Here is a 13,305-nt window from a genome sequence, read left to right on the forward strand (position 1 = left end):
TCTTCTCTACACGAGCGTATACCTTCTCATCCCTTTTAAATTTACTACAGCATCTTTCTCTCTTAAGAATTCAAAAACAGAAAAAAAAATAATTGACCTATTGATTTTATTTTATTTTTTTTTTTTCTTACTATGATTTATTATTCATTATTTATATTTCAAGCCTCTTTTTGCTTTGTACACACAATTAGCAATTAATTGCATGAATAAAATATAATATTGATTATTTAAATAGCCTATTTAGTAACCATATAAATAAATTCATAATTTTTAAAATCCATTTTTTATCATTGAGATAAAAATTTTTTAAAAATACTTTACTTTTTTAGTTTTACTAACAAGTGATAATAGTATCGGTAATAAAAATTGTTTACTTGTTGACCGAGATAAATTTACTGATTAAAATATGGGAAATACCAAAAATTAATAGGAAATAAAAAATTTTATTATTAGTTTTTATTACTTGGTATTTTTTTTTTTAATAAAAAAAAAACAGAAAATTTTATTGATCAATAATTTATAAATATTAAGGTGATTTAAAAAAGAATTTTTCTTTTTTCTCAGAAACAGGTTCATAAGTTTATATTTTCTACAAAAAATTTATTTTTCAAGTCTTAATTTGTTTTTGTGACCATTAACAATTTTTAACAAAAATAAAAATTCAATTTTCTAATATATATTTTTAAAAATTTTAAAAATACTCTTTCATCCTTTTAAACTAGTTTTAAACGTAAGGTTGATGTTAATTTTTTAACTTTCTGCAAGAAAAATTTGAAATTTTCAAAAAAATTGGAAGCTATCCTGGCTATTTTCAGGAGGATATTCGAGTGTTTGTATGTATAAACGTACGTATTTTTGTACGGATGAAGTGATTTAGATCTTAACCGTGGCATTCGACGCAGCTTATTAATTTCAAAGTGCTGCGAAAAATTGACCTTCATCAGTACAGTGCGTTTCGAGTTACTTCAGAAATAAAATTTTTTTAAAAATGTATTCTTCTTTAAATTTAAACTAAAATTCTTATCTCAAAATTAAAAATAAAAAAATTCCTACCAACACTTACGTCGGAATTTTTGTGCTGGATCAGTCGTAGAATACAGTTATGACTTAAATGTTAAGTTATCTGTCACTCTGCGACTACTTATACTCAGTGGTCCTCACACCATTAAAAAATCCCCAAAATAAATAAAACAAAAATCCGGTTACATTTCAAAGCTCATGAATTTAAAATATCAATAAATTTATATTAATTATAAATTAACGATTCATAAAAATTTATTTTATGCGTTTCTTGACCTTGGATATAAAAAAATAAATAAACAAAACAAACCAATTTAATAAATTATACATTATCAATATATTAATTATTTATGAACATCTCAATTATACAATTTTGTATATTTAAAAAAAAAAAATATATATATATATATATATATATATATATATATATATATATATATATATATATATATATATATATATATATATATATATATATATATATATATATATATATATATATATATATATATATATATATATATATATATCATTAAAAAGGCAAATACTTTTTATTTGTCTTCAAAGTATCTAAAGTCCGCAGTAATTTTCTGTAATCCATTAAATAATTGTTGTTACGTTCGATTGTAAAACATTTGTACAAAGTGTCTATTTCGGTTTGATTCAATAAAGTCAACATATTGCGTACTGACAGTGCTCTCATTAATTGCTCTTTATTCACCGTACCAGTATTACATTTATCAAAATCCTGTTGAATAAATATATTTAATTAATTTTTTTAACTTCCCACACCGAAAAAAAGAAATATTTGTCCCGAATAAATCAATTTATTTGTGGCTTTTTTTCTAATATTTCTTAATGACAAATAAATATATTGGGTACAACAAAATATGACAGTTGATTCAAATAATTTCATGATTTGACGGAAATATATCATTTATTTATGGCAAGTAATTGATACATTTGTGGTAATTTATTAAATTTGTGACAAATAACCCAAAATTCGGTGATACTCCTCACATATTTATACACAGAAAAGAAGGATTTCTTGGGGCAAGAAAAATTTTGCATTATCAAATGAAAACGAAAATTTTCTTGAGACTAAAAATTTTTTCTTGCCCTAAAAATTTTTTTCTTGACTCAAGGAAATTTTTTCTCGCCCCAAGAAAATTTTCGTTTTCAATTCATAATGCGAAAAATTTCTTAGGACAAGTAAAAATTTTCTTGACATGAGTAAAAGTTTTTTGCGCCAAGAAATCCTTTTTTTCTGTGTATAAATATAAATTATTATAGAACAATTATGTAGGAAGTTATGGATAGGATTGATAATAAATAACGAGAAAAGACAATAATATGTGGGAGCACTTTTCCATTCTCAAAAAAATTCCGTCAACCACCGTACTCTTCGGGTCGTAAAATCCCTTCCCCGGCATCCAAGGGGCTCATGACGTCACGGGATCCTAAGAACAACTCTAAGTGTTAGCAAAGGCTAACACCCTCGAGAGTCAAAGGGCATGAGGCAGATTTTCCTCAGTCTTCGAGAGACACGCATCACCAGTTTGGGACACTGGACCCGTTTTCGCTTTCCCCTTATCGTGTCATTGTAATCGCGGAGTACCGTTTGACAGTTATACTTACATACCAATTTAATAGATTGTATCACATTGCTGATAACTATACTCTACGGGTTTTATTAATTATTGTGGAAATCATTTAACATCATTCGAACATTGTAAAGAGTGTAGCTATAAACTTAAATAAATCACTGAACCAAAGAAATAGACTACTACAAATATTCTCTACATAGAGTGATTCAAATGAAATCTTTATTTTAAAAGAATCGTATCGAGAGAAGTGTCGTTACTTGACAGAGTTTAGTAGCAGACTAACTATGATGTTAAAACTATTTTATTGTGAGGCCTAACCCTCTGTATTGTCCTTAGTAAAACACATGTTTTTCTTCTTAAGGAGCGCACCTAGTGTAACGGCCTAAAAAAAAAAGTGATTTTCGGGAATTTTTATTAAAAAAACTACTTTATTAATTGTTTCAGAATTTTAAGAGTATATTTATACATGTTTTAAGAATATACAGCGAAATTTTTGGAAAAAAAAATTGAATATTTTTTAAGTTATACACGATCTACGGAGGCGCGAAAAAAGGTCCTCCACTACTGCAGTAATTCCGGCCTTCTCCGTGGATGAAATCTAAAAAAAAAAATTTCTCGTTAAACTAGAAGATATTGTCCTGCCAAAATTCGATTTTCGATCAGATCAAAAAATCGATAGGTCCATTGTATGGAGAACTATATAAAGAACATGTAGAAAAAAATTCGATAGTGATCGGATCATTTGTCTTTGAGTAATCACTGCAGCAAATTCGGAAAATACTGTTTCGAGAAAAACGCGTTTAAAGATAGAATGATCATTTTCATTGTTATAAATGGTTTAAAATCATACTTACAGCCAATATGCTATTCCCGGTTTTACACACCACTGAATTACTAATTGCACTGAAAACTGATATAAATTGTAAAATACAATATTCATGAGATGGGTCAATCACAACATTATTGTCATTATTACGCAATTGTCTTAATATCTCTATCTGCCGAGCGGCTACTCTTTAAATGGCTATAACTCAAAAACTATTTGAGATATCGGTTTGAAATTTTAATATGTTATTTTGAAAGGTGTAATCTATCAAATTATAAAAAAAATCGATTTTTTTGAAATTTCACACTAGGTGTGCCTCATACTAAGACCGTAATATTTGGTTGTACTGTACATAAAAAATAAGGAGTCCTTTGTACAACTCAAGTTCCTTAGGTCATAAAATCAAGCCTATACAGGTTTTCTTATTCTAGTTGCACAAATGTGCCTTAAATGTGTTTTTCACATTTCAAAACTAATAAAATAAAATATATTATTTTTCTAAAATATATATTTCTAAGAACAAAATAAGGTAAAGTACCCAGTACTTGAACACTTCTAAAAATGGGACCAGTAGTTGAACAGACTTTTAGAATTGTTGTTATACAAAATCTGTATATATATTATGAGTAATATGCGGATGTTACAATTATTCAATGATACAGTAATTGATTACTGTAATTTTTTCAATTATAACTCGAAAAAATTATATATTTTTTAACTTTAAAGTTGACATGTCAAGAATAGCCGATAGATGCTATTTTTTTCATGAAAAAGATACTATACCGTAAGCCGAACAATCAGTAAAAAAAAACGGTATATCATCATTTTAAGTAAAAAAAATTATACCATCCAATGAAATAGTCTTTTCTAAATACTATACATTTTTTGCAAAGACATAAATTAAAATTTTTATATTAAATTTTAGCGTCTAACTATACTTCCCAATGTTCAAACCGGTACCCAAAACATGAACGAGATAGCGTTACATGGTCAAATATTGGGTCCATGTTATTTTCATGGCAGCAGTAGGTAAACAGAGTAAAATTTATTCTAGTGCGATAACAAATAATTTAATTTAATTATTTATTTTTTAAAAAAGATATACGAAAATAAAGTATGAGTGATTCATCAACAATTAGTGTAATAATTTCAAGTGATTTCGTGTGAAAACGAATCTATTTCATCAAAATAAATTTTTATTAGTTTCTAACCAAAAAAAGTTCACAACGTATAGGTAAGATGAAAATTGCGAATAACATTTATCTGTTAATAAAAAATAATCCGTTACAATTAGTAAAATTTACAATAAAGTTTGTTAAATCCATAAAATTTCACGACTTAACAACTTTACAAAAAACTTAAAAAATTAAACAAGAAACTATTTAGATCTAATAGTTTAAATTCTTGTTCTGTCCTTGTAATAAAAAACTCATATTTATAATAAATAAATAAAAGTATTTATGATTTTCAATTCAGATAACAGTTCATTTTTTGTGTTGTTTTTAGTTCATAATAATTAATTCATTAGTAATAAAAAATGTAATTAAAAAATTAAATACAAATATTTCTCGTTTTTAAATCATCATTAGAGTGGTCCAAAAAAAACATTTTTTATTTTTTTTTCAAGAGCTATTATCTCAAAAGCTTTTCTTAAGTATAAAAAAAATTTCCTCCAAAGCGCAGCTTGATATCTCAATTCTTCAAGAAGCTCAATACATTTATATTTTCCCATTTAAATAACACGTAAAAAATTTTTTTTTACGTTTTCATTCAGTAAAACTACGAAAAAATTTTTCTCTGAATTTTTAATCAATTATTCTTGTAGGAAATTTCATTCTCTACAAAAAAGTATTGAATTAGTTTTTTCGTAATCCTAACGGGTAAAAAGTTATTGAGCTTTAAATATTCGCAATAAAAGAAAATTTAATGAGATATGAAGACAATTAAATTCAGTATCCATCCGCAAGTACTAGCTTTAATTGAAAAATATAATGAATTTGGGAGAAAAGGTGAAGAACAGAAACAATATCTGTTACAAATAGTTGCTGATCATAGGAAAAATATCCAAATTGTAATAAGAAAAATTATTCATAATTATATAAACGATTATTAAATTATTTAATTATTATAAACAGTTTAGAGTTTGATTAATTTCGAAATAAATACATGCAGTCACCAAAAAAGTTTCCAAAAAGTTAAAAATTATTTCAAATCTATAAAAATTAAATAAATTATCTAGTAATGGTGTCAATTCCATTTAAGAGTTGCTCGAACTATCTTCCTTCAAATTTACTTAGTAACGAGTACTTAAAGCTCAATAACTTTTTAACCGTTAGGATTACGAAAAAACTATTTCACTACTTTTTTGTAGAGAATTAAATTTCCTACAAGGATGATTGATTAAAAATTCAGAGAAAAATTTTTTCGTAGTTTTACTGAATGAAAACGTAAAAAAAAATTTTTTACGTGTTATTTAAATGGGAAAATATAAATGTATTGAGCTTCTTGAAGAATTGAGATATCAAGCTGCGCTTTGGAGGGATTTTTTTTTATACCTTAGAGAAGCTTTTGGAATAATAGCCAAAAAACTTTTTTTTTTTGGACCACTCTAATCATCATATTACGTATTCAGAGTATTATTTTTAATATTATTCAATAACATATTATAATTCTTTTGATATTTCAATAAAACGTTGAAAAATTTTGGTGTGCCTATTGCCATATATTTTATTAGTTCAACTACTGCTCCCGGAGTGTTCAACTACTGCAGCTTGTCAGAGTTGATCGTTCAACTACTACTCCTTTCATAGTCTATTTTAAAAACGTTGTCAAAATATAAATATTCAATTATCTGCGTTATTTTGCGCTTCAATCAATTCAAAATTGTTTATATTTTCATGAGAATCATTAATTTGAACTAATAATTACAACTTTATATATTAAAAGTAGGGTCAAATACGTTTTACTTTGAAACCTGTTCAACTACTGGGTACTTTACCTTATCTAAAATATAAAAGTAAAAGTTTTGTAACTGGGATTTATTTTTTCTCAGAGAATCCATCAAATTATAATATCGCTGTGCGCAAAATTCAAAGTGGTGAATTGAGAGTGAATTTTTGCAACTGTATCGACCTTTCGGGGTAAGTTAATAATTGCAACTGTTGGGAATTTAGGTATGGTAATCGTGAATGGAACAAATCAATTTATTAAACAAATGAATATTATATCTTTTATTAAAATACGCGCTCTAGGGTATGTCTTCACTCGTAAGAGATTTAGCTTAGACTAACTTATTCTTTTAATATTATTTAACACTGAGGTCCACCAACCTCTCCTCTTTTTGTATAACAAAGATCTCTAAGTTCAAAATATATATATATATATATGAGTGCAAATGAAGAAAAACATATTGCCTTGCATTTACTTGGAATCTCTCGTCGACCCAAGTACCTAAGGTCATAAAATTTCATCCATGCTAGCTTTCTTTTCCTTAAGTAAACATATACATATTTTGAACTCAACTTAAATATATACTACGACTTAAATGCAACACTATTCGAAATAATATTTAGAACAGAATATTTAGTAAAGACTATATATAAAAACAAAGATTGATTTTTGTACAGAGAATCCAACAGCAACAATTACTGCAAACTTGGAACAAACTACATCACACATTTCCTCTATTTTTTTTTATTTCCATTGCACTTTTTCATGACCTTTCACTTTATCGGTTTTAGGTCCACATCTCAAACGCGCGTAAAAAAGCTTCGCTTCAAATAAAAAAAATAAAATAAAGATTTAATTAATTTTGAAATTAATTGAGGATTTATCGAAAATAATGACCAGAGCAAAGTTTCAGTCTCTACATTGAGAGAAAAAAATTAAATTCCAGAAGACTTTTTCATGTAAATTTTGAAAGTCAAAAAGAAATTTTAACTAAAATAAAATACGATATTTATTATTTTATAACTATTGCTTCAATCTAGTCATATAAGAGTTAAAAAGTTGTCAACGCTGCATCTCAAGTTACTCATAAGAACGTGAACCCACTCCAGGTCTCATAAACTGACACCGAGACACTTTGTTATGTCTATGCCTGGACTACGTCGATGATCTTGGAATTTTTATCTGCTGTATTTCCGTTACAAACGAATTACACTTTATTTATTCAATTGATAAATATATTACGGTATTGTAACAACTTGAATTATTATTTTTTTTCGTAATTACACGAAGTAATTAAATAGTTAAAGGGTAAATTGGGTCGCATAAATTTTATGAATTTATTATTATTATGGAGACGCGATTTGTAATCCGTAGATATTAAATTCGATGACTTAAAATCTGCCGCCAAAATATCCGTCGATGTAATATCTGTCGACGGTCTATTAGCAATTAAATATTATCCACTTGAGGATTACTGGTAATATATACTACGATACCATCAAATCATAAGCATTAATTGCAGATTTTTTAGCAGTTGTGGATTTTAAGTCGCAAATTTCATATCTTCGAATTACAAGTTATTATTATATATTTATAATTAAATGGATAAATAATGACTAATTACCTTAAAAATTTCATCTAAATTAGGACAATAGACAGTAATTAATTTATCAAGAACTCGTGAAATAATTAAACGTTGATCGTAATTTAAAAATGATTGTGGGCATGCCTCTGATGGAATATGTTGCAATGGAAATAATAATGGCGATTTTTCTAAAAATCCAATTGTTATTGCTTCTTCAATTACGTTACTAAATCTTACATAATCCACATATTCTGACCTATTTATCAATATATATTATATATAAATACATATAGAAAGTAATAAAAATTTTTTTTTTTAAATTAAACAATAGTATATTAACCTTAAAGGTGATTTAAAGTAATTAATTAATGTGTTGATTTCATGACGATTTAAATTACATTTTAATTGATCAAGACCTCTTATAAAATTATTAATTGTTATTACTTGTTCATTTCTTGGATCATATTGACGTAAAACATCTATAACCTACAATTATAAAAATTTATACTATAGATCTAGAATTTGGAATAGAGCTCAGAGGATTTCGGCAGATCGTCAATTATTTTAGATCTATGCTGATGTGTAAATTTTTCTAATGATTTTAAATCGTTGGTGATTTTGGATTAATAGTAATCTAATAGTCTAAGAGCCAGTGAACGGCTACCTGTATGTATTTGACCAGACCTGGGTTTTTGTACATAGACCCCTATTCGCTAGGAGTGTGACTGCAGCGCCAGACAAAATTTGAACTACGGGAGGCTGTCAGAGTACGTTTTTATACTTATGTCAATAGCAAGAAACATAAAAATAAATAAATATTATAAATAATAGTAAAAAAAAAAGTTATAAAAAATATGTGACAGTTTTATAGTAATTGCAGTTTTGTTTTTAAGTTAAACGAATCAACAAAAATTAAGTAGAATTTTAAAAAATAAAAAAGAATGCAGTAAACATTTAGGTTAAGTTGTTTGAAATTCATATCAAAGTCAAAAAATGATACTAAGCAAAAAATCAAAATGAAAAATAATTAATTAAATAGTTATCTCAATGTGATATATAAATATTTATTTAATTATAATTTAGTAATAATAGCCTCCCGTAACGCCGAAAGTAACCACTGCGAACGCTTCAGTTGGTTTAATTTTCCCTACCATGGCTTCACTCAGAGCGAACACCTCCCGTACATAAGTCGAGAACTCACTAAGCCAAAGTGGTGGACGCGGTGGGTGCTCAGGTAAGACAGCTATCGATTTTTGGCTAATTTTAAATGCATTTGACCACGTCTGCCGTTTTGAAATTTCAAAATATATTATTATTATTAACAAAAAATAATAATGGCAGACCATTATCGCGCGTTTAACATTATGGCAGACAGTTTTGAAAATGCTCCTGCATGTGCATGTACGATTCGTGTTAAAAACATTGTGCTTCCCGTATAAAGACTCACCTAGCTCACTCGCTATGCAATGTACTATTATATATATATTTGTAACACATCCTCGAAATGTACGCCAGTCAGCGCCCATAGTCTGCATTTGAAAATATTATATTTACACAGTGGGTAATAATGATGCCTAATAATTCAAATTGTGACATCAGCAGTGCAAAAAATTTTATTTTTTAGTTACATGAACTATACCTAGCATGCGAAAAATATCAAAATAACTCATAGAGTCATCTTGTGACAAAATTTTTCATTCTATTTCAAACGCCTTTAATTGCCAGCGGTCGGTAACTTACCGCCTACAGGCACTCATTGGCATACTTTTCGAGTATTTCTTACAAAAACGAATGTATGTATCGAGTACAATTCCGTATTAGACGTTCGAACTGGGTATATTAAGTACTATATTTGTTTTAATAATTACTGTAACTCGTTCTCGAATAACTTTAGCCTTTACTTTAGCAATGATTAAAATAATATCTTCATCATTTGGGGATGGAGTTGTTTGTGGAGGTTCAGAATTTAATTGTTTCATTTCTTCAAGCATTGTTTTATACAATGGAGTTGTTATAGGGGTTGCATCGATGTCTTTTAGAAAAGATAAGTAATTAAAACCCAATTCATCGTTGTATCTAAGTAAATATATTAATTTTCTATTTGTTTTTTTTCTTTTTTAATTTATTTTTGGTAATAAAAATTACCTTTGTTCGAGTGCGAAAATTTCTTCTGGTGATACAAGAATTGTTGCTGTGGTTAAAACTTGTCTTAATTGATTTCTTGATACGTAGCCATGATTTAATCTTTGAAAATAAATTTTTAAATATTCAAAAATTTCCAAAGTTGAAAAAAAATTTGAATTTTGACTTAAGGATTTTAAGAAGTTAATTTTTTCTCGAATGAATACCCCCATTAATAAATTAAAAAAAAAAATTAATCGCAATTTATTGATGAATTTTCAAAAACATACTTATCATAATTTTTGAAAAATTGTTTCAAATAAATTTGCCTCTCCTGAGCCTTTCTTCGAATATTAATCAAAGTTTCTTCACACAAATCTCTTGAATCAAAATCGACATGATTCCAATTTTTTGAACCGCGCTCAGGTAGTTCGCGGATTTGTTCCGGCGGGAAATCAGCTTGAAGCATGGGTAATTTTTCTAATTCATTTATTGTAAATACATGATTAATATCATCCTCAAAAACTCGCCACAATACGCGATCTGGATCATTTGGATCCGCATACTGTTTTATCACATTTTGTATTTCATTTTCTGATAAATATAATCTGCCTGACGACGAATTCAAAATTGCGTCTAATCCGCGATGAAATTGCGATTTAGTCACTCGACCAGAATTCAAAATATCAAAATGCTGAAAAAATTTGTTGGTTTATATTAAATTTTTTTTTCGTACAATTATGAAAGTTTTACTTGAAAAAATTCACGGATCCGAAGACGACGTTCCAAAACCATTTTTTGAATTCGCATTATTATTTCTTCAAGTGGCATTTCTTGATACTTTTCTTCAAAAGCGGGATGGAAAATTGATTGCTTTCCAAATATTTCATGAGGATTTTTTTTACCGATTTCTGGCCGTGGTAATTTTGGCAGCTCTGCTGTTATTATCCTTCCAGGAAATTGGTCTAATAAATCCTTGAAATTTTTTAATATTATTTTTTCAAATAATCTAGACGTATTAGACATTCAATCCTCTTTCAAATGAGTACCAACATCGATATTTTATAATCAAAAAAATTTTTGAAAAAAATTAAAATCTGTACTTTTGGAAATTCAAAAAATATTATTTTTAATATTGAATCGTGAGTACTTATTCTAAAGGCTTTCAAATGTTTTATAATATGAAGTAAATTTTAAATTTTGAAATTATAAAATTTTCAAAATTTTGATTATAACAAAAAATACTTTTTATAAAAAAATATCGTTGTGGGTACTCATTCTAAAGTAAATTAAATTCTCTGCACGCAGCAAAGATTAAATCTCAAAATTAAAAAATTTTCAAAATTCTAATTTTGACAGAAAAACATTTGTGTGTAAAAAATATCGATGTGGGTACTCATTCCACAGGAAATTAAATTCTTTCCACACTTTTCCCCTCAAAATTTAGCTTCACCCAATTTACCCCCGAAACACTGAGCATTCCATGTCGATCCATGTAATTCTGTGCCTCCTCAACAGCTCGAACAAACTCAACATAATTAACAGTGTACCCATCTTTAGCGAATCTCTTTACTACTAATTTGAACTCATCACCGGCCAATACAATTCCCAAATGATTCAAAATTCTTGCAAAGTGTGCCACCGTAACCGTCCCAGCATTCTTAGCGACCTTAAATATTTAACTTAAATAAATAAAAGAATTAATGCAGTAAATTAATTTAAGTTTCTTCTTTATTCCCACCAATTCATAATCTTGAAAATAAGGTCTTAATATCAAATTTCTTTTATTTATATTAACCGCTATCTGCGTAATTATTAAATTTAATTTACGTAGCTCTGTTTTACTAATACGATTTACGTGTAATGGATCTTCCCATTCTAATCCTGTGATCGTTGGTTTTGAACTAAATTCCGGTGCTTAAAAAAATTAATTGAATAATTAATTTATTAATTAATTAATCAATTAATTATTATAAAAAATTAATGAATTAAAAACCATTATCATGAATAATTTGACAAAATTGTGAGTAATAAACACGACCATCAGGTGTGCGAAAATAATCAGTCAATTCATTTATTTCAATATTGGATAGACCTAGTGTATTTTTTAAACGTCCGGTAAAAACCGAAATAAATTTTGTTTCTAAAAATAAAAAAAAAACGAATTAATTATTTACTTATTAATTTTTTTTTCTAATTGAATAAAATAATAAGTTACCTGATATTAAATTATCATTATTAGGATCTAGTGGACGAAAATATTCCCAAAGATTTAAATTAACACGAAATATAACAGAACGTATTTTATTTAATATACGCCAAATATCTTTAAGTTTCAACTGTTGATTTAATTTAAATTATTTACTCATTTTTTTAATAAATAATTAATATTTATACCTGTTTAGTTTGATCCATCATTCGTATAATTGTAATAACTGTGGAATAAATAATTTCGAGTATGTAAATTACGAAAAATTTATACAATGGTTGAAATTTTTTTAATTAAAGAGGTTATAAATGAATAGACACGATGCTCATTTTGTTTTAAACTTTAATGAACCATAACTTTTTAAATATCGAAGTTATCAATTTGCGGATAAGGACCTTTTTTGTAGCCTATCAAAATCTCTACAAAAAAGGTCCTGGGTCCTAAATCAATAATCATAATATTTACAATGTTACAGTTGATAAAAAGTTAGATTTATCTTAATCTCAAGGATACATCCAAAAAAATCGAAAAATTGACCTATAACTTTTAAAATATCAAAGTTATCAATTCGTAGCTAAGGACTTTTTTGTAGCCCATTAAATTTCCTACAAAAAAAGTCATTTGAGTTTAATCAATCACTCAAGTATTTGAAAAGTTACATTTCATTTAATCTCAGATATTCATTTAAAATTCGAAACTTTCCTTGCAACTCTTAAAATATCAAAGTTATCAATTCGCGTCTAAGGACCTTTTTCGTAGTCCGTTAAATTTCCTATATACGAAGTCCTTATCCGCGAATTGATAATTGCAATACTTAAAAAGTTACGGCGCCAAAAACAAAATATAAAAATTAATAACTAAATTTTGAGATTAGAAATATATAAAATTTATTTCTCTATTCAAATGTTATAAATAAATTTATATTTCCTAGAACAAAAGTCAGTGTTGCGTAAAAAAAACAAATAAAAAATAAAAGTCAGGTCATGCC

General features: G+C 27.0%; 2 protein-coding genes across 2 annotated transcripts in view; both read right to left on the minus strand.

Moving 5' to 3' along the window:
* LOC130667779 (uncharacterized) overlaps positions 1-13,305 on the minus strand; it is a 140,564-nt gene that overhangs the window by 2,693 nt on the left and 124,566 nt on the right. The gene's annotated exons all lie outside the window — the stretch shown is intronic.
* LOC130667663 (uncharacterized) lies at positions 1,553-12,622 on the minus strand. Its single transcript, XM_057469421.1, has 12 exons — positions 12,506-12,622; positions 12,327-12,447; positions 12,105-12,251; positions 11,850-12,025; positions 11,571-11,777; positions 10,862-11,083; positions 10,399-10,802; positions 10,133-10,231; positions 9,856-10,063; positions 8,328-8,473; positions 8,027-8,243; positions 1,553-1,768 (listed from the first exon to the last, which is right to left on the minus strand). The coding sequence occupies exons 1-12, from the start codon at positions 12,524-12,526 to the stop codon at positions 1,553-1,555; spliced, it is 2,184 nt and encodes a 727-aa protein (XP_057325404.1). The 5' UTR covers positions 12,527-12,622.

This window comes from Microplitis mediator, chromosome 1 (genome assembly GCF_029852145.1).
Source record: "Microplitis mediator isolate UGA2020A chromosome 1, iyMicMedi2.1, whole genome shotgun sequence".
In the NCBI taxonomy this organism is placed as follows: Eukaryota; Metazoa; Arthropoda; class Insecta; order Hymenoptera; family Braconidae; genus Microplitis; species Microplitis mediator.

What these genes read in the sequence shown, in the direction of transcription:
- LOC130667663 (XM_057469421.1), bottom strand. Translation starts at nt 12,526, where the DNA reads ATGATGGATCAAACTAAACAG. An exon ending in ATTTTCGCACTCGAACAAAG is followed by an intron (nt 10,064 to 10,132) that starts GTAATTTTTATT and finishes ATATTTACTTAG; the next exon opens with ATACAACGATGAATTGGGTT. An exon ending in TTATTCGAGAACGAGTTACA is followed by an intron (nt 8,474 to 9,855) that starts GTAATTATTAAA and finishes TTATAATTGTAG; the next exon opens with GTTATAGATGTTTTACGTCA.